Source organism: Stegostoma tigrinum, chromosome 43 (assembly GCF_030684315.1).
Source record: "Stegostoma tigrinum isolate sSteTig4 chromosome 43, sSteTig4.hap1, whole genome shotgun sequence".
Taxonomy (NCBI): domain Eukaryota; kingdom Metazoa; phylum Chordata; class Chondrichthyes; order Orectolobiformes; family Stegostomatidae; genus Stegostoma; species Stegostoma tigrinum.
In genome coordinates this window covers 13,247,151-13,274,539 of record NC_081396.1, presented here as the reverse complement: position 1 = coordinate 13,274,539, position 27,389 = coordinate 13,247,151, and the positions used below count along the sequence as shown (strand labels likewise).

At 44.4% G+C, this 27,389-nt stretch overlaps 2 protein-coding genes across 8 annotated transcripts in view; one reads left to right on the top strand and one right to left on the bottom strand.

Annotated features, from left to right (window-relative positions):
* Positions 1-27,389, top strand: part of LOC125449040 (zinc finger protein 239-like) — a 249,880-nt gene that overhangs the window by 140,771 nt on the left and 81,720 nt on the right. For 2 of the 7 annotated variants that reach the window (XR_009443179.1, XR_009443176.1), the window contains exons 1-2: positions 4,445-5,125; positions 19,728-20,022. The gene's annotated coding sequence lies outside the window, so the exon portion shown is untranslated. Of the gene's footprint in view, positions 1-4,444; positions 5,126-19,727; positions 20,767-27,389 lie in introns of those variants that run through there. The other 5 variants (XM_059641897.1, XM_059641895.1, XM_059641898.1 and 2 more) reach the window with 3 other exon arrangements.
* On the bottom strand, positions 135-27,389 carry LOC125449038 (zinc finger protein 420-like). The gene is made up of 5 exons (XM_059641904.1): positions 26,856-27,389; positions 26,615-26,706; positions 20,245-20,948; positions 7,889-7,890; positions 135-3,947 (listed from the first exon to the last, which is right to left on the bottom strand). Exons 3-5 carry the CDS (start codon positions 20,848-20,850, stop codon positions 3,182-3,184), a joined length of 1,374 nt encoding a protein of 457 aa, XP_059497887.1. The 5' UTR covers positions 20,851-20,948; positions 26,615-26,706; positions 26,856-27,389; the 3' UTR covers positions 135-3,181.

The window sequence follows — 27,389 nt, the reverse complement described above, 5'->3', positions numbered from 1 at the left end:
TTCAACTTCTTTATTCATGCCGTTTTTATTCCTTTTATTCTCAGTTCATTCTCATGTGGCTGAGTTGTTTGAGTGATTATGGTAAAAGAAATTAATTCGATTCAGAATTCATTAGAATAGAAACTGAAAGAAACTAAAATGGAGCAGTTTTATTTTAAACAAAGTGGAGCTTCCAATAGTGTAGAATAAAGTAATGGCACCAGTTCAATATTCAGTGCTGAAATCAAATTGAAACAAGCGGATCTGAAGGAAACAGTTTTCCAGCTTTCATGGTAGGAAATGAATCCATAACCATCAAGATCAATATTTCTCAATTTATTTTCAGTGTTTCAAATTGTTAAATCAATAAATCAGCTGTCTGGTAGGATGATATCATCTGTGCAAAAATGTCGACCATTTAAGGACTCTTCTTCAGAACATATCAGGTTTCAGAAAGGGTCCAAATACCATTTGCCAGCTTTTGTCTTTTCCACAATGTTACCTGACCCTGAGAGCCCTCCCTTAAGGATCAAAAAGAATTACTGTTCTCAAAGCCTGGTACTTCTTTTGGGGGGGGGGGAAAAAAAGTGGCAAAGAGTCAAAAATAGATCAGAAGGGGATGTGGGCTGACAATTGGCAAATGCAGTTCAATACATACAAGTGTGAGGTGTTGCACTTTTTGAAAATTTGAAAACAAGGTAGGACTTGTGTAGTAAGTGGTCAGGTCCGAGGGAGTGTTGTGGAACAGAAGGACCTAGGAGTACAAGTACATAGCTTGTTGAAAGCAAGTGTCACAGATAGATAAGGTGGTGAAGGCGGCATTTAGCATGCTGGCCTGCGATAGGGTTAGAGTTACATTAACTTAATAGCAAGTTACTGTGGGGAAGATGAGCGGTAGCTGTACAACTGGACTCTAGTTCAATTTCAAAGTCAGAGTTTACTATATTCATTTATGTTACGTGGATGGTGCTGCTGAATACTTGTGTTCCATAGTGGTTGTCCGCAAGGATGTAGTGGTGGCCTGTCTCCCAAACAGCAACATTTGTTTTGGGGTGTAGGGACAGCTACAACACTAAGGAAGGGACAGTGCCTTTTAGGGAACAGTGACCCATTTCTATGTCAGGATGGTGAGTGTGTCTTGGAAGGACATGTGCAGATGGTGCTATTCCCATAGATTGCCAACTTTGTTTTCTAGATGTTAGCAGCCTTTTTAAAAAGGTACCATTGAAGTAGTCTTGGTGCAAGTGGTGAATAACTGCAGTACATCTTAGGAATGATACACAATGGCGAAAGAATGGTTTTCTTCTGAGTTCAAATGAAGGACCTTAATTCTTCCTGGGGTTATTCAAAAATCAAATACAACGACTTGAATAATAGTTAGGGTTAATACAAACAATGAATGAATACGGCACAAAGACTCAAAATGAATAAATATTAAAAGATTTCTAAAAACTTTTGGCACAGCATCGCTATCACTCCTCTGGTGACAATTCTCCTGAGACATATCAAATCAGGACAAAGTCAAAGGCTTCCCTTATGCTGTTAGCAACAGAGCTTGTGGAATCTCAGGGGTTAAGAAAAAAAAGTCTTCTGTTCAGTTTATTCACCATTCTTGCTTCAGAAGTTCTACTTTAATTCATTCCCCTGTCTGCTTCTATCTTGCAGATATACCTCATGCCCAGTAAATCCTGGAGAAATTCTGACTTTGGGAGACAGGTTAAATTGATTAAATAGTGACCCTAATTTTTTTTTTGGTGAAAAAAAGCTAGAAATCTTTGCACTGATCACTTATCTGATTGTGATTTGTAGCAGTTTGCTTTGCAACAAAATGCATTTTGAGAAAGTATTGAACAAGAAATATCCCTGGATTGAAGAGGCAGATTTGAACATGCATCTTTACGATCTTTGGTGCTGTAAAACTATATCTACTCTAATTTCCATTTTCCAGCACCTGGTCTTGTGAAGGTTTCTGCCTCTCCCACCCTTTCAGGCAATGAGTTCCAGACACACACATCCCACTGGGTGCAAAAATTTTGCCTTAAATCTCCTGCCCTTTACCATAAATCTATCTGTTGATCCTTCGACTAACAGGGAAAAGCTTCTTCCTGTTTACCCCATCTATGCTCTCAGGAAATTTATACACTAACAATCAGCAGAGGGAGTTAGATGAAACAAAAACAGGTAATGGAGAAACTTGGCAGCATATGGGAAGACAGAATAGAATGAACACCGAGTCCACTGATTCTTCAGTTCCAAAGAAGAGTCATTTTGGATTCAGAAAGCGAACAAAGATCAGTTTCTCCGCCACTTTGTTTTTATTTCGGATCTCAACCAACTAGTATTTTGCTTGTGCAAAGTCAGCTACTTTAGCTAGCATGGGAAATCTAAGCGGTCAGCAGTTAATTACGAATAGGGTCACGGAGCAATATAACAAAGTGTGGGGCTGGATGATCACAGCAGGCCAAGCAGCATCTTAGGAGCACAAAAGCTGACGTTTTGGGCCTAGACCCTTCATCAGAAAAATCTTTGCTGTGATCAACCAGCCCCACACTTTATCTTGGATTCTCCAGCATCTGCAGTTCCCATTATCTCTTATCCCAGGAGCAATAGGTTGGTCATGATGAACTCTGACAGGATATGACTCGATTTAGGAGAGAAAATAGAGAAAGATGGGAATTCAGGACTTGCGCAACTTCAGAGACGCAGTTTGCTTGTGGGAAAGGGGAAAAAGGGGAAGTAGCAAGCGCAGGATTGTCTCAAGCTCTGGCAAGGAACCTTTCCAAGTTCTTCACACTTTTTGGAAGTGGGGCTGAAGGTCACAGGGGATAGGACATACTTTTAATAAGAACTAAGTTGTGCCAGAGATACTAAGAAGCCATGACACATTATTTAATGAAATGCTTTCTTTACTTTTAGAACACAGAACAGTACAGCACAGTACAGGCCCTTCGGCCCGCAATGTTGTGCCATGGATTAATCCTAATCCAAAAATAAAATAACCTAACCTACATTCCCCTCAATTCACTGCTGTCCATGTGTATGCCCAGCAGTCGCTTAAAATGTCACTAATGACTCTTCTTCCACGACTACTACTGGCAAAGTATTCCATGCGCTCACAACTCTCTGCACGAAGAATTTTGTCCACAACATGAATACAGTTCAGTCCAAGAATGGGATAAACAGCAAAACCCCAACACTGTAGTTACTTGTGAACTCGCTGGTGACTGTGCAGGTTGGAAGAATTAATGAACCCCTTCCCACACTTTGAACAGGTGAATGGTCTCTCCCCAGTGTGAATTCGTTGGTGTTGGAGTAGGTGAGATGACTGAGTGAACTCCTTTCCACACTCTGAGCAGGAAAACGGCCTCTCCCCAGTGTGAACTCTCTGGTGTACAGTGAGCTCAGATGATCGCTTGAACCCAGTCCCACAGTGGGAGCACCTGAATGGTCTCTCATCAGTGTGGACACGTTGATGGCGCACCAGTTCTCCAGAACTTTTATAGCACTTCCCACAATGTGGACAATTAAAGGGTCTCTCATCGCTGTGAACTCGTTGGTGTCTAAGCAAATTGGATAGCTGAGTAAATCCTTTCCCACACTCATTGCAGGTGAATGGTCTCTCCTCAGTGTGAACTCGCTGGTGTGTCAGTAGATGGGATGAGTTAATGAATCCTTTCCCACACTTTGAGCAGATGAAGGGCCTCTCTCCAGTGTGAACTCGCTGGTGTACAGTGAGATCAGATGATTGCCTGAACCCAGTCCCACAGTGAGAGCACCTGTATGGTTTCTTGTCAGTGTGCACACGCTGATGGGATATCAGTTGCTTGGAGCTTTTAAAGCATTTCACGCAGTCTGAACATTTAAAAGGCCTTTTATCAGTGTGAACACGCCGATGCGTCAGCAGGTGGGACAACTGAATGAATCCCTTCCCACATTTGGAGCAGATGAATGGTCTCTCCCTTGTGTGACTACGCCGATGAGCTTCCAGCTGAGAGGGATATTTAAATCCCTTGCCACAGTACCCACATTGCCACAGTTTCTCCTCACTATGATGAGCTTCATGTCTTGAAAGACTAGATGACTGACCGAATCCTAGTCCACCCACAGAACATATGTATGCATTCTCCCCACTGGTAATGGCAATTCTTCCTTCCATGTTCAAAATCCAATGATATTCAGGTCCTGATGAATCAAGCTACTCAGAGAGGTCTCGGCACAGTGTTTGGTTTGAGACTTGTTTCTGAGAAACATCCCTTCTCAATGCCCTGTAAAACAAACGTAACATTTCCAAAGGGTTTCCAAAATCCATTGCTGCCGCTGGAGGACAGTGGTTTGAATGGGCTCTGCATAACTCCTCACCTTCCGACTCATGGGGGGTGGGGGGGGGCAAAGAAAGAGCGCACATACGCCTTGCTGTATACTGCCCCCTATAAGAACAGCGACGCCCGAAGGTTCCCAAGGCACATTTCCTCCAAATGAAAATGGCGACAGTAACAGGGGCCTGTCAAGTCCGAAGCCGGTCGCCGTTTTGCTGCGAACTCAGGAGCAGAAGCTTCTAACGCTGGTCTGGCAGCCTACACCCTGCGCTAATGAAAACCTCCCAGTCCACACCACCTTCCACTTGTCTCCCGCTCCTCGCTGTTAGCGACTCAATTTCTCCACCTTCACCGGCCGCAGTCGCGGAGTCTTCGGTCAGCAGCTGCCGCCCCTCGGGGCGCTCCCATTGGTTGTAGGGGCAGCCCCGCCCCATCTCCCAATCGGTTGAGGTTGCCGTCAATCGGGCGGGCCGCGTTGTGAACGAACAAAGGTGAAAAATCACGTGACACCAGGTTGCATGTGCCGCGGATTTATTGGAAAACGCAAACTTCGGACAACAATCTCCGGCGTCATGTGATATTTCGTTTTGTTAACTCACAATGCGGTCCGCCTGATTGACAGCACCCTCGACCAATAGGGAATACATGTGTCTGGGCTCGGTGCCCAGAGGGAGCAGCTGGTCGGCTGTGTGTGATCGGAGATACTGGGAACTGCAGATGCTGGAGAATCCGAGATAACAAAACTGTGGAGCTGGATGAACACAGCAGGACAAGCAACATCTCAGGAGCAAAAAGCTGACGTTTCGGGCCTAGACCGTTCACCAGAGAGGGTGTGTGTGATTTTTGTTTTACCTCGTCCATCCAGCACCACACCGGCATCTCCCATCCACATCGTAAGCAAAGAAAATCCTGGTGAAACTCAGCGTCTGAGAACAGCTTCCCCTCCGCTTGGGAGCATAAACCCTTCAGACAGTCGGTTATTTCAGCCCACTGAGGCTGCTTTATTCAATCAGATCGTAGCTAATCTGTCAACTCCCTTTTCTGGCCTACAATCTGAGGAAGTAACAGCTTTTACAGCACAGAAAATTGGCCTTTTGGTTCATTGTGCTTTTGCTCGCCCTTGTATCTGTGATTACGCTAATTCCCAGCCCTTGGCCCGTAACCTTGTACGCTATAGCATTTCGAGTGTTCATATGAATGTTTCTTAAATATATGATGGTTCCTGCCTCTTACCACCCTTTTAAACAGACAGTTCTATTATCTTTGAGGTTTGCTAGAACCATAACTGGATTTTGACTAGCTCATCTAGCTCCTACTTCTGGGTCACGTGACCCATCTCTTAAAGGGCGCCCAGACCCAACTACACACATAACACCCTTTATTTCAATTGTAGACCGCACTTGGAATATAATGATCAGTTCTAGTCACCTCATCACAGGAAAGATGTAGAAGCTTTAGAGAGGGTGCAAAGGAGATTTGCCAGGATGCTGCCTGGACTGGGGGGCCGGTCTTATGAGGAAAGGTTGAGGGAGTTGGGCTTCTATCATTGGAGTGAAGAAGGATGAGGGGTGACTTGATAGAGGTGTACAACATGATGAGAGGATTAGATAAGAGTAGATAGAGACTTTTTCTCAGCGCAGAAATGACTAGCCTGAGGGAGCGTAATTTTAAGTTGATTGGAGGAAGGTATCGGAGAGATGTCAGAGGTAGGTTCTTTACACAGACAGTGGTGGGCGTGTGAAATGCACTGCCAGCAGTACTAATGGAGTCAGATACATTAGGGACATTTAAGTGACTCTTGGATGACAGAAAAATGAAGGGTATGCAGGTTAGTTTGACCTCAGAGTAGGATAAAAGGTCAGCACAACATCATGGGTATCAATGCTATCAATGTGGATTTCATCTGCTTCAAAATCTCTCCTCCCCCCGCCACTGCATCCCAAAACCAGCCCAGCTCGTCCCTGCCTCCCTAACCTGTTCTTCCTCTCACCTATCCCCTCCTCCCACCTCAAGCTGCACCCCCATTTCTTACCTACTAACCTCATCCCACCCCTTTGACCCGTCCGTCCTCCCTGGACTGACCTATCCCCTCCCTACCTCCCCACCTATACTCTCCTCTCCATCTATCTTCTCCTCTATCCATCTTCAGTCCGCCTCCCCCTCGCTCCCTATTTATTTCAGAATCCTCTCCCCATCCCCCTTTTCTGATGAAGGGTCTAAGCCCAAAACGTTAGCTTTTGTGCTCCTAAGATGCTGCTTGGCCTGCTGTGTTCGTCCAGCCTCACACTTTGTTATCCTACTATACACCTCCTTGTTTTTCCTGACAGCTGCTTCAATTTCTCCAGTCATCCAGCATCTACCAGCCTTGCCCTTTACAACAACAGGATCATACTGCCTCTGGACTCTGGTTATCTCATTTTGTTCACTGGAACACTCTCACTTCCTCTGTATAACTTGTTAAAGCTCATTCCACAGGCATTTCATTAGAACGCTTTAACTCAGTCTCTGTAACTGGTCCATGATAGTTCCACAGTCAGTTATTGAAACATTCTCACTCAATCTGTCTAACTGGTTAAAGCCATTTCCACACTCGGTTTACTGAAGCAAACATCTCAAGTTTCTCTAACTGGATAAAACTGTTTCCATTGTCAGTTCACCGGAACACTATCACTCAGTCTCTGTATCTGATTTGAACTTTTCTACTGTCAGAGTACTTGAACATTCAGTCTCAGTCTAGACTCTGCGTTGCTTCACCTGGACGGTATATTTGAGCCGTTGTATACTGGGGATGGAGGAGGTAAATGGGTGGTGTTAAACTTTTGCCAGTTGCAGAGGAACATGCTTTGGGGCAGTGGTGGGGCTTGGGGGTGTGTTGGGGCTGAAGGAAGAGTTGACCAGGGTGTCCAGGATGGTACAGTCCCTATGGAAGGACCACGGAGGGGCGGTGTTGGCATCTCACTGGAGGTGGCGAAAGAGGCATCTGATGATCTTCTGGATGTGGATGCTGGTGGAATGGTAAGTATGGATGAGGAGCGCCCTATAACTGTTGCTGGAGGGCGAGGGCGGAAATGCGGGAGATAGGTCAGACCTGTTTGAGAGCTCTGTCAACAACAGTGCTGGGGAATCCTCAGTTGAAGAAGAAGGTGAACATCTTGGATGCTCCCTTGTCAAAATTAGCCTCATCTGAGTATATGCGATGGGAACAGTGGAGCTTGAAGAATGGAATGGAGTCTTTATAGCAAGCAGGGTGTGAGGATGTATAGTCCAGGTAGCTATGGGAGTCAATGGGTTTATATTGGATATTAGTGACCAGTCTATCCGCAGAAATAGAAACAAGGAAGTTGAGGAACGGAAGGGAGGAGTCAGTAATAGATCATTTTTATAGTGGATGTGAGAGCAGGGTAGAAATTGGAAACAAAATCGATGAACTTTTCCAACTCCAGACGAGAGAGGGAGTTGGCACTGATGATATCAGTGATATATCAGAGAAAGAGTTATGGGTGGGGGCTGGAATCAGACTGGAACAAAGAATGTTCCACGTACCCCATGAAGAGACAAGCATAACTAAAGCCCATGTGGGTACCCATGACCACGTCTCTGACCTGAAGAAAATGAGAGAAGTTAAAAGAGAACTTGTTGAGGGTGAGGACGAGCTCGGTCAAGCGGAGGAGGGTGATGCTGGGTGGGGGCAATTCAGACCTTTTCTCCAGGAAGAAGCAGAGAGATCTAAGACCCTCCTGGTAGAGAATGATACATAAAGGGATTTCATGTCCATGCTGAAGCCTGCAAATTGGAAGTGTCGAAACTGGTGTAAAGCATCAGAGGAGCTTGTAGGGTTAATTGGAGTAGTTTGCTTGCAGACAAAGGAACCTCTGGCAAGTGGGAGGGCTTTAAAAGTGTGATAGCTAGAGTTCAAGGTCTATATGTTCCTGTGGGGGTGAAGGGCAGGGTTTGCAGGAGTAGGGAACCCTGGATGACAAGAGGTATTGAGGCTTTGACCAGAAAAAAAGAACGCATGGCTCAGGAACAAACAGCTGGGGTGACGGGAATCCTTGGAGGCATATAGGAGTTAGAGGAATTTACTGAAGAAGGAAATCAGAAGAGCAAAAAGAGAGCATGAGATAGCTTTGGTTGAGAACATTACGGTGAACCCAAAGAGATTCTTTACGTATACTAAAGGGAAAAGAATATCAAGAAAGAGAATAGGAACACTCAAGGACCAAAGTGGACATGTTTGTGTGGAACTGCAGATTGGCAAGATCCTCAATGAATATTTCTCCTCTGTGTTTACCATGGAGAAAGACATGAAGACTCGGGAACTTAGAGAAGTTCGTGATGATATCTTGGGGACAGTCCAAATCTCAGTACAGGAAATGTTGGAAGTAATAGAATATGTGATAAATCTCCTGGTCCTGATCAGACACATGCAAGAACCTGGCAAGAGGCTAGAGAAGAGATTGTGGGGGCCCTGGCTGATATATTTGCATCATCATTAGTCACGGGTGCGATCCCGGAAGACTGGAGAGTAATGAATATTGTGCCCTTATTCAAGAAGGACTGCAAAGAAAAACCTGGGAATTATAAAGCAGTAAGTTTAACATCTGTAGTAGGTAAGTTACTTGAGAAGATTCTGATGAATAAGATATACATGCATTTGGAAAGACAGGGTTTGATTAGGAGTAGCCAGCATTGCTCTGTGTGTAGGAGATCAAGCCTCACAAATATGTTAGAGTTCTTTGATAAAGTGACTAGGAAGGTTGATGACGGCAGGGAGGTCGACGTAGTCTATTGGATTTCAGTAAGGCCTTTGATAAGGTTCCACATGGTGAATACACAATTGTCTTGATAGTAGAAAGCAGAGAATAATAGTGGAATGATGCTTGTTGGACTGGATTCCTGTGACTAGCAGTGAGTCTCAGGGTCGGTGCTAAGCCCATTGCTATTTGTTATCTATATCAATGATTTAGGTGAGAATGTACAAGGACGATTAGTAAGTTTTCAGAGGACCCTAACATAGAGTAGTATCGTGGACAGTGAGGAAGGTTATACAAGTGAGAAATTGCAGTAGGATCTTCTTCAGCTGGGGAAGTGGGCTGAGAAATGGCAAATGGAATTTAATATAGGTAAGTGTGAGGTGTTGCATTTTGGAAAGTCAAATCAAGGTTGGAGTTTCATGTAACTGGTAGGATCTTAAGGAGCATAGTGGAACAAAGGGACCTTGGAGTTCAGGTGCATGGATCTCTGAAAGTGGAGACACAAGTAGCCAGGGCAGTGAAGAAGGCTTTTGGCACATGGGCTTTCATCAGTCAGGGCAGTGAGTGTAAAAGTTGGGAAGTTATGTCACAGTTGTGGAGGATGTTGGTGAGGCCACACTTGGAATATTGTGTTCAGTTTTGGTCACCTTGCTATAGGAAGAATATTATTGAACTGGAAAAGTGCAGCAGAAATTTGCAAGGATGGTGCCAAGACTCAAGGGATTGAGTTATAGGGAGAGGTTGGACAAGCTAGGATGTTTTTGCTTAGAGCATAGGAGACTGAGGGGGTGTTCTTATCGAAGTCTATAAGATCATGAGATGCATGGATAGGGCTATGCACTCAGTCTTTTTCCCAGGGTTCGGAAATTGAGAACTAGAGGGCATCAGTTTTAAGGTAAGAGGGCAAAGAATACATGGGAACCTGAGGGTCAACTTTTTTACATAAAGGGTCATATGCATTTGGAATGAGCTGCCTGTGGAAGTGGTTGAGGCAGGTACATTAACAATATTTAAAGGGCATTTGGACGAATACATGGATAAGGAATGTTTAGAAGAATATGGGCCAAGTGCAGGGAAATGGGTTTAGCGTGGACCAGTTTGGCATTTGGTCAGCATGGACCAGTTTGTCCAAAGGGCCTGTCTCCATGCTTTATGACTACATGACTCTGTCTAACTGGTTAAAGCCATGTCCATAGTCAGTCCACTGGAACGGTCTCAGTTACTCTGTGCAATTGGGTGAAACTCTCTCGTTCAGCCTTTGGAATTGCTTCAACCTCTTTCTACAAGCATTTCATTGGAACACTGCCATCACTCATTCAGTGCATGCTGTTCCTGATGTACAAACATTGGGTGTAAAAGACTATATGGACATGTAACTGTCGTGAAAGCATTGAAATATAGAGCAGGCGATTCCAAGTACCATGCAATATGTTTCCTTTTTTCTTCCTCAAAGTTGCAAATTCTTGCCATACGCTATCAAACAAAAGCAACTAACTTGTATTGCAAGTTTTAAAAAAAAACACAATTGTTTTAAAGAAATACACCATACTAAACATAAAAGTGATTTATGTGACTTTTATTGGAAACACTAACCTCAATAACTGGGCTGGAGGTCATTACCATGAACAGAAACAGAGCCCAGAATATGTGGTTCATTCCTGGATCTGACTAAAAGAGTCACAGATTTGTTAGAGAACGGGAGACCATTCAAGCCTGTCATGTCCACAATAGGTCTGAAAACACACATTTCTCCAAGTGCCAGAGGTAGCAGGAACTGCAGATGCTGGAGAAGCTGAGATAACAAGGTGTAGAGCTGATGAACACACCGGGCCAAGCAGCATCAGAGTAGCAGGAAGGCAGATGTTTCGGGGGAAGGGTCCAGGCCCAAAACATCAGCCTTCCTGTTGCTTGATTAGATTCCCTACAGTGTGGAAACAGGCCCCTCAGCCCATACTGCCCTTTGAAGCATCCCACCCAGACTCATTCCCCTTATAACCCTGAACACTATGGGCAATTTAGCATGGCTGATCCACCTAGCCTGCACATCTTTGGACTGTGGGAGGAAACCCATGCAGAAACAGGGAGAATGTGCAAACTCCACACCTGAGGCTGGAATCAAACCCGGGTCCCTGGAGCTGTGAGGCTGCAGTGCTAACCACTGAACCACCATGTTGCTTGGCCTGCTGAGTTCATCCAGCTCTACACCTTGTTTTCTCTGAGTGTCATTCTCCTGTCTTCTCTCCAGAAGCCTGCACATTGCTCCTTTCCAAATAATAATCTGCTTCTGAATGTTTCAGTTGGCCCTGCCTCCATCACACTCTCAGGTAATATATTTTAGACTGTAACTACTTGAGTGAACCTGCCTCCACCACACTCCCAGGCAATGTATTGTAGTCCCTACCCACTCAAGTGAACATCCCTCCATCACATTCTCAAATAATACATTCTAAACACTAACACCCTGAGAGAACCTGCTTCCCCCACACTCCTCGGCAGTGCATTCTTGACCCTAACCACCATGTGGAAAAGATGCTAAGGTAGGGGCATCCTGGAAGTGAACATCAAATTTTCAAAAAGGTTGCTAAAGAAAGCGCTTGAAACTGCTCATGTCCGTGAAACATGGAAATCAGAGAAATTAATAACAGCACGTAGCAGCTTTGCGTTATGAGAAAAACAGAACGACAGTGAATACCCAGAACAATATGTGATTAAGTGATGCCATCATTGATCACGAACTGTGACTAGACTCAGTGATGAGTTAATCAGAGAAGAACCAGGATAAAGGAGATTCTCCTGCAAATCGGAGTCACAAACTTTGGGGTGGCACGGTGGCTCAGTGGTTAGCACTGCAGCCTCACAGCACCAGGGATCTGGGTTCGATTCCCACTTCAGGTGACTGTCTGTGTGGAGTTTGCACATTCTCCCCGTGTCTGCATGGGTTTCCTCCAGGTGCTCCAGTTTCCTCCCACAGTCCAAAGATGTGCAGGCTAGGTGGATTGGCCTTGCTAAATTGCCCGTAGTGTTCAGCGGTGTGTGGGTTATGGGGGATGGGTCTGGGTGGGATGCTTCGAGGGGCAGTGTGGACTTGTTGGGCCAAAGGCCCTGTTTCCACGCTGTAGGGAATCTAATCTAATCAGAGTTTAAAGCCCCAATGTAAGAGAGAGAAATTTTTGGAGATCAAATATATTGCTGCTGTGAAGGCTATGAGACATCCTTTGTGTGTTCTACCATTCAGTTCTCAATTCAAGTGATATAACCTGTGGCAAATGTTAAATCACTGTTTAATCTTCTTGATACAGTTGACTTGGAAGTTGGTAAAGCATTCTGACTTTGTCACAATAAAATCAATTCATAACTTGACTCTGTTGCCAAGTTGATTGCCTGCTTGAAAAGGGGAGCAAATCCCCAAAATCATACAATGCAGCATGCCCAATCCAAGCTGGCAGCCACTGGGAACATCAACAGTCAAAGGTATGTTCGGTGTACAGATTTGGGGGCGTGGTTGGTGCTGATGCTGGGAAGTCTGTAGTGATTGGGACAAGATCAGCCAGTTGGACCTCATAGAATATGATTTCCCTGATTGGAGCTGTTATTCTGGTCCAATCAGATAGCACTGACTCACAGATATAAACACGAGTGTCAATATAACCAGGGGATGAGAATCTCCTCAGTTGAGAAAAAAAAGTGTCAGAGATTCTTGCACTCTGATAGCTGACTCTGAAGATGCAATACTAACGTGAAATGTGTAACTAAAGGGTGACATGGTGATGGGACTCTGGCTCTGTGTTGTATTTCAAGCTGTTCATTCTGAAGGAACCTCACCCAAAATAGTGACCATTCATTTCTCACTTTTTAATGATGAACGTGTATTTCCACCTGGTGTTCAGCTTGTATTGAAATTATAAAACAGATGGTCTCAGGTGCAGCATTGCATCCAGCTCTGTGTTTGCACTTTAGTTCGGATGCAAGGTATTGGAGTGAATGCAGATTTTTAGTTATTTATTCATGGAATCTGCTGCTGGCGCATGTGTAGCCCATCCAGTTGCTCTGGTGGTATTGGTGAAGTGTCATCTTGAACTGTTGCATTTGTTGAGTTGTAGGAACACCATGGTGCTGTTAGGAAGGGATTTCAGGATTTTGATTCAGCAAAACTAAATCATTGATGTAGAGATTATGGTTTCAGACGGTGCTGTTAAAGGAACCTGGATATGTCACTAGCCTGCATCTTGTTGGTGTGATAACTTTTGCCACCGTGCTTCAGAATGAAGTGATTGAAGGTGGCTGATTGGGATCATAATGTAAGAATTGGTAAAATGCAGAGGGAGGCCATTCAGCCCATGCATTTGTATTGGCTCTCTGAGCAATTCACTGATATCCATTCTACTGTCTTGCCACTTGAGTAGGAATACTGTTCAATCTCCTTGCCTTTTGGGTACCTTGATCAAAGTAGACAGATTGGAGAATGAATCAAGCTTGGCTACTTTGTCTTGGATTGCATTTTGACTGTTTGTTCAAAATGCACACCACCTGGCAGGTGGGAAGTATCACCTCACATAACTCACATTCTAGCCTTGGGCTTTGTAAATATTGGAGGGACTTTGAAGAGTAAGACACTGCATAATAGAATCCCTACAGTGCAGAAAGGGGCTATTTGTCCCATATAGTCTGGACCCAGACCCACCCTGCCAGTCTATCCCCATAACCCTGCATTTACCACATCTATTTGATGTAGCTTAGTGCATCCCTGGACACTACAAAGAAATTTTGGCATAGCCAATCTGCCTAACCTGCACATCTTTGGACTGCGGAAGGAAACCAGTGCACCTGGAATTATAGAATTCTCAATGTCTGACTTGTTCTTGACATCACATTTGTTATATGGCTGTTTTAGTTCAGGCTTTGGCTGATAATGTGCTCAAGATATTGGCAATGAATTCAAGAGACAAGTGGCTCTTGTGGAACCCAAAATGCGCATCAATGAGTACACGTTGCCACACCTGCTGTTTGATAGCACTGTCCATAGCATTTTTCAGAAGTTTGCTAAGGATTAAGATTAGATGGATGGAACAGTAATTGGCTGTATTACATTATATCCTGTCTTGTCAGGACAGAATGCACACAAGCAATTTTTCACATTGTCAGGAAGGTGTCTGTTGTAGTTGTACTGGAGTAGCAGCAGTGCAGCAAAGTCAGTACAAAATGATTTCTATCATGTGTTGACAACATTTAATTCTTGTAAAAACTACTTTTACAGCTGTCATGAGTGATTGCATGTTTTATGAAGCCCACCAGACCGGGGTGAGTGCAAGAAAGGGATAAGGGGTCAGAGGTGACAATTTTTAGGAGATGGGGTAAGTGTCATGACTACCTCCGAGTTAGATGAGACAGGCCCCATCAGGGAACTCAGAAACTTTTGCAAGTGACACTTAGTTGCTGAGAGAGACTTCAAATGACTGTGAACCAGTGGAATACTCTACTGTTTCTAGTCCTGTCTGTCTGGCAGCAATTAGGAATGGACAAGAACATGAGGCGGTGGTGTCAAGATTTCCTTTGTAGTGTCCTTGAGGGGTGAAGTGGGGGAAAAAGGTTACTATCCTTGCTCAGTAAGTTGTTTTTATTTGTTTTAACTGGTGATGTTGGTACATACTGCAGACACGTGGACATCCATAGCTAGCTGCAACATCAACAGCAGTGGGAAAGCCCAGCACAGATTTTGCATCCTCTCGCTTCTCAGAGAATGGGAGTATGCAGTGAGACTCCTGCAAGAAGCCATACCATTTGAAGAAACAAAGCTATGTGGCAGAGAAAGGTCTTCATGAATTACCAGTTCTCGTGGGGTGGTTATTTTGTTGGCCCAATTTTTCTAGCCAGAGATTGAGGGTCAAGGAGCTTGTACCAGGCTCTCTGCTCCTACTCAGTTTGTTTTAGAGGCTCATGAATATATATGCGCCCTAGATGGGACCTGAGCAGAGGAGAAATGGCAATGGGAAAATTGTTGGGATTGAGGGCCATTTAAATCCTCAGGGCCTGATAAACTATATCCCAGAGTAGTTAAGGAAGTGGCTCCAGAAATAGCGAATGCTTTCGTTGTCATCTTCCAGGATTCTGTAGACTCTGGAATAATCCCTGCAGATTGGAGGGTAGCTAATATCCCATCAATATTCAAAAAGGGAGGTAGAGAGGAAAAAGGGAATTTTGGACTAGTGAGCCTAACGTTGGTAAGTGGGGATAATTCTCAAATCCATGGTCAAAGAGTTTACAGCAGAGCATTTAGAAAGCATTGGAAAGATTAGATGGTCAGTATGGATTTATGAAGAAGAAATGCTTGACAAATCTGTTGGAATTCAATGGAGATATAACCAGGAGAGTTGACAAGGGGGAGCCAGTTGATGCAGTATAGTTGGATTTTCAGTAAGCATTTGACAACGTCCTATGTGACAGATTAATAAGCAAGACTAAAGTGCATCTGGTTGGGGCAAGGGTAGTGTATTGAGATGGATAGGAAACTGCTGGCAGAGAGAAAACAAAGTAGGAATTAATGGGTCCTTTTCAAATTGGCAGGCACTAACTAGTGGGGTGCCGCATGGATTGATGCCGGGACCCCAGCTATTAATGATTTGGGTGAGGGGGAAAAAATGGAACATCTCCAAGTTTGCAAATGATGCAAAGTTGGGTGGGAGGGTGAACTATGATGAGGATGCAGAAATCCTTAAGCATGATCTCGACAGGTTGGATGAGTTGGCAAATCAACGGCAGATGCAGTATTAATTTGGATAAATGTGAGGTTATTCACTTTTAAGGCAGATTACTACGTTAAATGGTTGTAAATTCGGAGAGAGGAGTATGTTGCCGGACCTTGGCATCAGTGGGGACCAGTCGCTGAAAGTAAGCATGCAGGTGCAGCAGGCAGTAAAGAAGGCAAATGGTATATCGATGTTCATTGTGAGAAGTTTTGAGAACAGGAGCAGAGATGTGTTGTCACATTTATACAGGGCCATGATGCCACACCTGGAATATTGTATGCAGATTTCGTCTCTTTTCTAAGAAAGGATGCTCTTGCTTCCTTTTGTGCAGCGTGGTGAAGGTTTACCAGGCTAATTCCAGGGGTGGTGTGTCTGACATACGAGGAAAGATTGATGGACTAGGTCGGGATTGTTTTTGCTGGAGTTCAGGTGAATGAGAATGGATTTCATTGCGATTTAGAAAACTCTTAACAGGACCTGACAGGGTAGATGCAGGGAGGGTGTTCCCAATGGTGGGTATGTCCAGAAACAAGGGTCACAGTGTGAGGATTCAAGGCAAACTATTTAGGACAGAGATGAGACATTTCACCACCCAAAGTGTGGTGAGCCTGTGAAATTATCACAGGAAGCAGTTGATGGCAAAGCATTGAAAGTGTTCGAGATTAGATATCACATTTGGGGCAAATGGGGTCAAAGGTTATGGGGAAAAAGCAGGGTTTGGCTATTGTGTTAGACAATCAGCCATAATCATGAATCATGGAGCAAGGCTTGAAGGGCCAAATGGCCTCCTCTTGCTCCTGTCTTCTATGTTTCTATGTGCTTCTTTGCAGAAGTGTGCATCCTCCTTAGCTGCATTGGTGAGAGTGAACGCCTTCTTCTTGGAAGATTTCAGTTGCAACCCGAGAGGAGGGACTGTGATGGTACTCCAAGAGAACTCCGCATCGGTGGGGAAGTTGAAGGGATTTGGTTTAAGTTCTTTGACTTGGAAGTGCCTGGCGAAATCTCCATCCTGATTCCATCTCCTTCACCTTTTTGAGGGATGGGGTCAGATTTCCCAGAATTGACTGCCTTTACATTTCCAGGGAGAACACCTCGTGTTCTGAAGGCCTGATGTGGGTGGAGCTGGTACCATTTGGGGTGATGTTGATGTACTGGCACTTCTAACAAACTGCTGGAGGACGAGGCGTTCCAGAAACTCTGTCATCACTTCTGAACTGCCTGGAGAAGGAAGGGGTGGGGAACTTCTCCTCCTTGAGGCTATGGTGGGATGTTGGCAAGACTTACCTCCGCATTTCCTGTCAACATGGGGGTTGACGGAGAGGTAGAAATTCAGGATGGAGGAGTTGGGGAAGAAGGTGCTTGACCTGGGATCACGGCTCGATCAGCCCGATGTAGACCCGGCCTTGTGGGAGGCGCATGAGGAGGAAAAAGGCTGTGTTCTGTGGTCTGCATCGCATAGGGTCCTGGGGTCCGTACGTGAGATGGCGGCTCCAGTTCCTCAGGGATTTCGACCATGGCTTCCTCCTTCTTTGGCTCACTGGGGAGAGAAAAAAGGCACGGGCTTGCCAGCAGCTCCTGTGCTGCTGGCCAATGATGGATCCCTGTCTCCAATCTGGAGGGATTACTACACAGCTGCCTTTTTTCTGGGTCTGTCCAGCAAAGAAGCTCTCAAAGTTCTGTTGTAGGACCTGCCATGGGTCAGCCCTGAGAGCACCAAGAGGCTCGAACCCCCGTGCCCCCCTGCCTCAGAGTTTGGAGGAGCTGGCTGGCACATCCCTCTGTCTTTCCAGGGGCGGTTCCACAGGGCTGGATGAATTGACCATGGAGTTCTTCGTGAGGGCTGATGACACACAGTCATCACTGGGATATTGGATTTTAAAGCATTGGCATCCAGTCTCTCTTCTCAGCACGGACTACAAGACCCCGCCAGGGCACTTTTAACTCACCTTGGCACCTTGCTGGACCCAGACCATCCTTATACCATCCCAGGCCGGAGCATCCATGACAACATCGATGTGATGTGGGACATGATCCATTATTCCCACAGGGCTGACTTGTTGAGCGCCTTTTAGAACAAGAACAAAGAGCAAAGAAAAATACATTACAGAGCCGGCCCTTCAGCCTTCCAACATGCTGCCTGTCACAACTAAAACCCCCTGCCCTTCCGGGGACCTTATCCCTCTATTCCCATCCTATTCATGTATTTGCCAAGATGCCCTATTGTATCTGCTTCCACTATCTCCCCCGGCAGCGAGTTCCAGGCACCCACCATCCTCTGTGTTTTTTAAAAAATCCCTGCCTCATACGTAACCTTTAAACCTTGTCCCTCGCACCTTTAAACCCATGGCCACCTAGTAACTGACTTTGAAAAAGCTTCCAGCTGTCCATTCTGTCCATGCCCTTCATAATCTTGTAGACCTCTATCAGGTCGCCCTCCAACCTCCATTGTTCCAGTGAGAAGAACCCAAAGTTTCTCCAACCTCTCCTCATAGCTAATGCCTTCCACAGCAGGCAACATCCTGGTAAATCTTTTCTCCCCCTTGATTAGGAAAAGGCATTTGACAGAGTGAATCATGAAGAACTGCTTGGGACTCTGATCTTTCAGGTCAAGGACATACTTTGGCACCTCATCTGACTTTTGTACACAACCACAGAGTGCCTAGCGAACATTAATACATCCCTGACAGTGCCCCTGTGTTTTGGGAGAGGTCTGTATTAGGGCTGCCCCTTCTCTGGCTAGCTTTGTTTTCCGTGTGAGCCACTCCTGTGTCCCTCTTGTGTAAGCAGCTGTTGGCTTTTTTTTCCCCCAAAAGGGCCTGGGTCGGAAGTGGTCCTTTCAGGGTATGCTGCGTACTCTCCATTGCTGCACCTTTGCTCGGACATGCCTTTAGTGTGACATTCTGCCCTCTGGTGGAGATCCCCAGTGGAGGCTTCTCTACAAAGCGGTTTCCTCCCTTTCATTCTTGATCTAGGGTCAAGAGTGCAGCACATGATGATCAGTGCAACTGGCAGCTAAGCAAATTTGCCACTTACCAGACCATGTGCACATTCTGTGGCCTGAAGGAGGCAGTGTTTCATGTTTATGTTAAGTGCATCCAGTCGCAGCCTCTGTAGTTTTTTTTGAGGAGGCTGATATTAAAAAATTTTGTTTTACCTCAGCCCTACTCTCCTGATCGTTAGGCAACCAATGCAGGGAGGGGGCAGACAAACCTTCCCGTGGCTTTGCTCCTGGGCCTGTCCAGTCAGCGGACCAAGGAGGAGATTGTCATTTCTGACTGTCCACCTCTCTTTCATGGTTACACCTGTGCTTAGGTGTCCCTGGAGCAGGAGCATGTGGTGCTCGCTGATACATTGGAGGCTTTTTGTGACCAATGGGCCCTACAGGTGCTGAAGTACACTTTCACCCTGGCTAACAGCAATCTGATTTAGTTAACATTTTTGTCATTTCCATAGTACAAGTTTCTGTTTGATTCTGAGTTAGTTTTTGATTTCGTGCCCCATGAAGAGGGCTGTTTTATTCTCCCTTTGTATCAACTTTGGGCAGGTGTTAAAGTAGGAAACCGGCCTCGCTGTTCAATTGAAGCTGAACAGTATTGCCTTACGTACCATAATGTTGAAAAACAACCCATAAATATATTCAAGAGAAAAAACAAAAAAACAAAGTGTCTCTTCCCTTACACACACGTGCACACACACCCCCGCACTACGGAAACATCATCTCCCAGCTGCTAATGCGAAGCGTACCCATTATCTCATTCTTTGTGACAGAAATTTCAGGAGTTCCTTGCACTTACTGTTGTTGAAGGTGACAATGGAGGATACAGGGGAGACAGACAGCCCTTTAGAAGAAACTAATCTACCTGAGAGATATGATAGTGACTTAATGCATCATAGTTTTAACAGGAAACTAATTTGTATTACTTTTATTCAAACAGATAACTGGAGCAGATTACAAGCATCAGAAACAGACCCCAGAAAACACGTGGACAATAAAAAGTGCAAATGCTGGAAGTCCAAATGAAGTGTTTTGGCCCAAAGCATTGACTTTCATGCTCCTCTGCTGTCTGACCCGCTGTGCTCTTTCAGCCTCACACCTGGAGACCCCAGAAAAAATGGTTTTGGAGATGAATGTCAGTAGTATCAAATTCCAACCCGTACAGTTACTTGGAAACTTACTGATGTTAAACCAGTCCTGAAGAACCAGAAAATCCAGTTTCTCACACTATGCAGGTGGACAGTTAGTACCCAGTGTGAATGTATTGATGTACACCGTGTTGGGATCATTTCCAAAACCTAACCTATAAACGCACAATGGTGTCAGATTTTCAACTGCTAAATCAGCATCTTCGATCAAGCAGGGTTTAATGAGATCAGCACAAACTGCCCCATAACCATGGTTCATCCCTTAATTTGAGTAAAAGCAAAATCATTCAACTGCGGTTCTTTGTGAACTCGCTGGTGTACTAAAAGTTTGGATGTCCGAGTGAATCCCTTCCCACACATGGAGCAAGTGAATGGCTTCTCTCCAGTGTGAACTCGCTGGTGTATCAGCAAATGTGTTGACTGAGTGAATCCCTTTCCACAATCGGAGCAGGTGAATGGTTTCTCCCCAGTGTGAATTCGCTGATGTTCCAGAAGTTTGGATGAATGAGTGAATCCTTTTCCACACATGGAGCAAACGAATGGTCTCTCTCCGGTGTGAACTCGCTGGTGTATCAGCAGATGGGATGACTGAGTGAATGCCTTCCCACACTCAGTGCAGGTGAATGGTCTCTCTCCAGTGTGAACTCGCTGGTGAATCAGCAGATGGGATGACTGAGTGAATCCCTTCCCACACTCAGTGCAGGTGAATGGTTTCACTCCACTGTGGATTCGCAGATGCCTCAGCAGGCTGGATGACCAAGTGAATCCCTTTCCACACTGGGAGCAGTTGAATGGTTTCTCCCCAGTGTGAACACGCTGATGTGCTAACAGGTAGGATGAATCTGCAAAGCTTTTTCCACACGCAGAACACATATATGGTTTCTCACCACTGGGAATGGTACTGTGTCCTTCCATGTTCAAAATCCAATGATATTCAGGTTAAGCCAAATTGGGTGACTGTATCACAACATTGGTTTGAGTTACCTAACTGCAATTCCCAACCTTCTAATATCCTGTGAAAATTGTTTAAAACAGAAAGAAAAAATGTATTAGAGAACGCACAAAAACACAAAAGTTGGGAAACTAAGCCCAATGAATCTGGTGTGGGGTGGTACAGGGATAGAGTTATCACAAAAGCTGCAGCATTGTCATAAAAATCCAGCTGGCTCATGACTGTTCTTCAGGGAAGGGAACTTGGTTTGGTCCTGTACAAAATTCTGATTTCTATTGAGGCAGTGGTGGGGGTCCAAAGTAATTTGGGAGAGATAGATAGTGAAGGACTTTATATTGTCTACAACTTAAGCACATCATCCACATTAAGACACACTAAACAAGACTGTGGCCTCTGTGGGAGAAGAGAGAAGGAGAAGTGGGTGGTAAAGGAGAGCAATACGACTTTAATGATCAGAACGCTAGAAGAATCTTCCAAACCACTAACAATCTTCCACTAGCTAGAGGCCCAGGGTAGCAAGTGTATGTGAACACTATCATTTTCCAGTCACATACTGTCCTGACTTGTCTGACATCCAGTAACGGATGCACAGAAACTTCCTCCATGTAAATATTAAGAAGACTGAAGCCATTGTCTTCATTCGCTGACCACTAACTCCCTCTCTGGTAACCGTGCAAAACTGAACCAGACTCGTTCACAACTCAAGTGGAATATTTCACAGTAAGGTGCTAACCCTATCGCAGCTTCCAACCACACATCCCCAACATCACCAAGACCACCTATTTCCATCCCAGTAGCACCACCTGAACCCATGCCAGTTTCAGCTCATCAGCCACTGAAACTATTATCCTTTGTTATCTCTCGACTTAACTACCTTAACACATTCAAGACAATCCTCCCACACTGCAACCTCCCGCTCATCCTGGGATCATTCTGCCTGTGCATAGCTGGTAGAATGGCTTCTCTTCAGCATAGTCAGGTAATAAGCAGCAGGCAAACCTCGTTTAGTTTCTGTAGGCAGAAGTAACAGTGAAATGTAAAGGATGTAAAGAGAAGCCTGGGAACTATAGAGCTGTGAGTTGGACTTCAGTGTTGGGTAAGTTAGATCAAAGAACAGTACAGCACAGGAACAGGTCCTTTGGCCCTCTAAGCCTACGCTGCAGCATTTTGTCCTTGAATACTGAAACTGTCCTCACTTACGTGATACATGTCCCTCTGTTCCCTTCCTTTTCATGTATTCGTCCACGTACTTCTTGAATGGAAATATTGTGTCTGCTTCCACAACCTCCTCTGGCAACATGTTTCAGGCACTCACCACCCTTTGTGTGAAAAAATTGCCTTGCACATCTCATTTAAACTTTGCCCCCACCTCGCACCTTAAACCTGTGTTCCCTAGTAATTGATCCCTCCACCCAGGGAAAAAGCCTCAAACTTTTCACTCTATCCATGCCATTCACAATCTTATTATTGCCCCTTAACCTCCTATCTTCCAGTGAAAAAAAACCCAGTCTAGCTAACCTTTCCTCATACCAACATCCTGGTAAACCTTCTCTGTACCATCTTCTGATAACATGGTGACCAGAACCGTGTACATAGTCCAAGTGTGGCCTAACTAAAGTTCTATAAAGCTGCACCATAACTTGTCTATACTTATGCTCCTTCCAGTGAAGACAAGCATGCCAGAAACCATTTTTTAAAAAAAGTTACCTTGTCTACCTGCGTTGCCACTTTGTGATCTGTAGACCTGCACACTCATATCAATATTCTTAAAGGTTTTGCCATTGTCTGTACGATTTCAGACTGTACTTGACCTTCCAAAATGCATCATTTCACACTTGCCCAGATTAAACTCCACCTGCCATTTTTCTGCCCATGTCTCCAAGCGATCAATATCATAGAATCCATACAGTGTGGAAACAGGCCCTTTGACCCAAATAAGTCCACACCAACCCTCAGAGCATCCCACCCAGACCCATCCCCCTATAACCCACCTAATCTACACATCCCTGAACACCATGGGCAATTTAGCTTGGCCAATCCACCTAGCCTGCACATCTTTGGACTGTGGGAGGAAACCGGAGTACCCGGAGGAAACCCATGCAGACACGATGAGAACGTGCAAACTGTGACTACCATCACCTTTTATACCAGTCTGTCATGAGGGATCTTGTTAAAGGCTTTACTGAAGTCCACGTAGACAACATTTTTCATCAATCATCTCTGTCACCTCCTCAAAAACAAAACTGAATCAAGTTAGTGAGTCACGACCTTACCCGCACAAAACCATCCTGCCTATCACTAACAATCCATTTGGTTCCAAATACATACAGATCTTGTCCTCGAGAATCTTTTCAAAAATTTCTCTACCACCAACATGAGACTAACAGGCCTGTCATTTCCAGGATCATGATTTCTACCCTTCTTAAACAATGGGACAATGTTGACTATTCTTCAAACCTCAGGACCTCACCTCTGGCCAAACAGGATACAAAAATGTATGTCAATGCTCCAATAATTTGTTTTCTTGCCTCCCTCAATATTTTGGGATAGGTACTATCAGGGCCTGGGGACTTAACCACCTTAAAACATTTTAAGATGCACAACACCTCTTCCTTTTTAATACCAACTTGGCACTCCCTTCCCTGAGATCATCCTCCATCCAGTCCTTCTCTTTGGTGAATACTGATGCAAAGTATTCATTTAGGACCTCACCCACTTCTTCTGGCTCCACATACAGATTCCCTCCTTTGTCCTTGAGTGGGCCAACCCGTTCCCTGTCTACCCTCTTGCTTTTTGTATATGTATAAAAAGCCAGGGGATTCTCCTTAATCCTGTTTGCTAAGGATTCCTTTTCATGACCCCTTTTAGTCCTTCTAATTCATTACTTAAGTTATTTCCCACTCTCCTTATATACTTGAGGGACTTCATCAGTTCCCATCCACCTAGACCTTACGTACACTTCCTTATGCTTTCTGATCAGGGTCCTAACATCCCTGGTCAGCCAAGGTTCACGTATCTTGCCATATCTATCCTTCACTCTCTCAGAAATGTGCCTCTCCTGAACTCTTACTAAATGCCATTTGAAACATTCTCGTGCGTCTGATGTAGATTTATCCTTCAACAGGTGCCTCTGATCAAAATTCTCCAGTTCCTGCCTAATATTGTTGTAGTTCACCTTCACTTGAGGACTGCTGTTATCCTTATCCATAAGTACCTTAAAAGTATATTATGGTCACTACTCCTGAAACTTCACTCACCTGCTAAGCTCATTTCCCAACACCAGGACCAGCATAACCCTTTTGCTGGTTGGACTGATTACATATTGCATCAAGTTTCCCTCCTGAATGGTCCTTACAAATTCTGCCCCATCCAAGCTCCTATAACAGAGTGAGTCCCAGTTAAAAATCATCCAACTCAACAACCCTGCTGTTTTACATCTTCCCAAAAATCTGTCTACATATTCTCTCCTCTAACTCCTGCTGGCTGTTGGGATGCCTGTAGTATCCACCCAGCATTGTGATTTCACCTTTCCTGTTCCTGAGTTCTACCCATATTGCCTTACTGCACAAGTCTTCTGATATATCCTCCCTCAGAACAGCTGTGAGTTTGCATGACTGGTAAAGGTCAACACCTCCTACCCCTTTTACCTCCCTTGTTGTAAGTGATTCTGAAAGAAAAGATTTTGATACATTTGGAGAACAAAGAATAATTAGAGATATTCAGCATGTGCGTGACTGAAATAGTGTTTCACAAACCTGGTTGAGTTTTTTGAGAAGTAACCAAGCAAATTGGTGAGGGCAGAGCAGCAGACACTGTTTTCTTAGACTTCAGGACAAGCTTCTGCACGGTTGACTAATTAGTAAAAAGTTAGATCACATGGAATTCAGGGTGAGCCTGCCAATTCGATATAAAATTGGTTTAATAGCAACAGAGGTAATGGGTGGTTTTTTTTGGACTGGAGACCTGTGACCAGCAGTGTCCCAGAGGGCTTGGTGCTGGATCCAATTTTGTTTGTCATTTATATAAATGATTTAGAAAAGAATACAGAAAGCATATTTTGTGGATAACACCAAGACTGGCGGTATAGCCAACAGTGAAAAAGGTTACTTAACATTACAAAGATATCTTGTTCAATTTGGTCAATGGGCTGAAGAGTGGCAAATGGAGTTTAATTTGGAAAAAATGTGAGGTATTGAATTTTGGTAAAACAAACAAAGACAAGATTTATACAATTAAAAGTAGGGCCTTGGGAAATGTTGTAGAACACAGAAAGCTAGGGGTTCAGATTCACAATTCTTTGAAATTTGCATCATGTATAGATAGGGTGGTTAAGAAGGTATTTTGAATGCTTGCCTTCATTGCTCACTGGATATACGGATATTTTGTTAAGGTTGAATTAGAATTAGATTTAGCTTTTATTGTCAGATGTACTCACTCACATGACTATAGTGAAAAGTTTGCAAGCTGTCTCTTACAGCACCATCTTAGGTACTTTCTGGAATACTGTGTCCAGTTCCGGTCTCCCTGTGAAAGGTAGGATATTATTAAGCTGGAAAGGGTTCAGAAGAGATTGACCAGGATTTTGTCAGGAATGGAGGGTTTCAGTTATAACAAGAGGCTGGATAGGCTGAGACTTTTTCACTGGAGTGTAGGAGGTTAAGGGATGACCTTAAAGAGGCTTATAAAATAATGAGGGGTACAGATAAGGTGAATGACATGTCTTTTCCCTAGGGTGGGGGATTTCAAGACTAAAGAAATTTTTTTTTAAGGTGAAAGGAGAAAAAATTTAAAAAGGTTTGAAGGGCTTTTTAAAAAAATAGGTTTGAGCATGGAATTAACTTCGAGAGACAGTGGTGGATGCAGGTACAGTTACAACGTTTAAAAGACACTTAGATAAGCACATGAATAAGAAATGTTTGGAGGAACAGGAGCCAAGCACATGTACGTGGGCTTCGGTTTAGTTTGGAATTATGGTTGGCATCAGAATGAAGGGTCTGTTTTCATGCTGTAAGAAAATAAACAAGGAGAAGACATCCAACACTAGAGACAGAGGAGGTTAGTCAATGACAGAAGAGATCAGGGAGAGCAGAGTTGAAATAGAGCTATGGAGGGTTATGGATTCGGACTTAGAGGAAAGGAACAACACCACCATAGTTCCACAGAACCTCGCAGATAACAGAGTACAGGTAACTGGGGAACAAATTTATAGGAGGTAAATTCTCAAAAATACTCACCAGTGAAACAGTCTCACTGTCGTCAATTTTATAATCTATTGTAACTTGCAGTTGGAAAGATATCAAAAGCACTTACAGTTGAGGAAATTCCTAGGGAACCAGTGATATCAGTTGTAATTGCTGCTGTGTAAAAACATTACACACAAGAACAGAGTATCGGGGTCTGTGCCAACTAAGATCGTTACACATTGTGAATGATGGGAGGGTCCCTGAAAGGAGGTAGAAGACATTTACCTGAATGACTCGAGAGATGACAGATTTCACCTACATTGTTAGAGAAATTGAAATTGTCTGTTTTGGAGTGAAGCAGATTCAACGGACCTGAGATTGACGTGTTTTGGGAGGTTAATGTGTGATGCATTAGTAAAAGTTATTCACGAACAGAAAAAAAGAATTAGGGCACTGACTGAAATTTTTGATGAAGAGCCACTTAGAAGAACACAAGGAAAAGTTTTATTCAGTAGGTAGTAATAATCTGGAATTCAATGCTTACTTTTAGAGGCCGATGATTTGAAGTAAGTGATTGTCACACTTGGACGTGATGTTTGGTTTCAGTTTCCTGTTTGCAAATCCCTATGTCGTATCCTGAAAAAAGAAGTTTTAAACATTCATCACATCATTGTAAGTCTAGGATAGCAATTCAGTCAAGCAAGACAATTCCTCTAGTATGAATTTGCTGTTATTAACTCCCTGTCAAAGCAAAGGATGTGCACGCTCCCTACTGCAATACCCACCCCCTGGAAGTCATTTGATTCGAGAATAAAGTGTGCTCAGGGTCCTGGGTCTTCTGAACAGATGTTTAGACGATATAGGGAGGCAAGTCATGCCAAGAGGTCGCCGGATCTGGAATGTAGGATATTTGCTTCCTTTCCTTCCGTGCCGCCGCGCTATCTCATGAACAGGATGCTGGATGTGAAAGGCTGATGGACAAGGTGTCTCCATTCTGAACAATAGGAAGCAAACTCCTCCCATTCATTCCGAACGGTACCACTACAAAGATGGCCACCGCGCATGCTCTCTGCAGCCCGGGACCCAATAATGATGGCGGCCTCAATCCTGGAGGCGAAGGCCACCAGTTTAAAACAAAACCTGCCCTCGTTCCGTGCAAATAGACCACTCTGATAACTTCTTTAGCGGTGGGGCGGGGAGTTCCAGCTCACACAAGATATTCAGGGAATCTCCTCGCCGGATCTATCGATCCTTCCGCCCGCCTCATTTCCATCGTTTTCGGACCGAAGACAAAACAAAAATAATCCTTCGACCGCCTT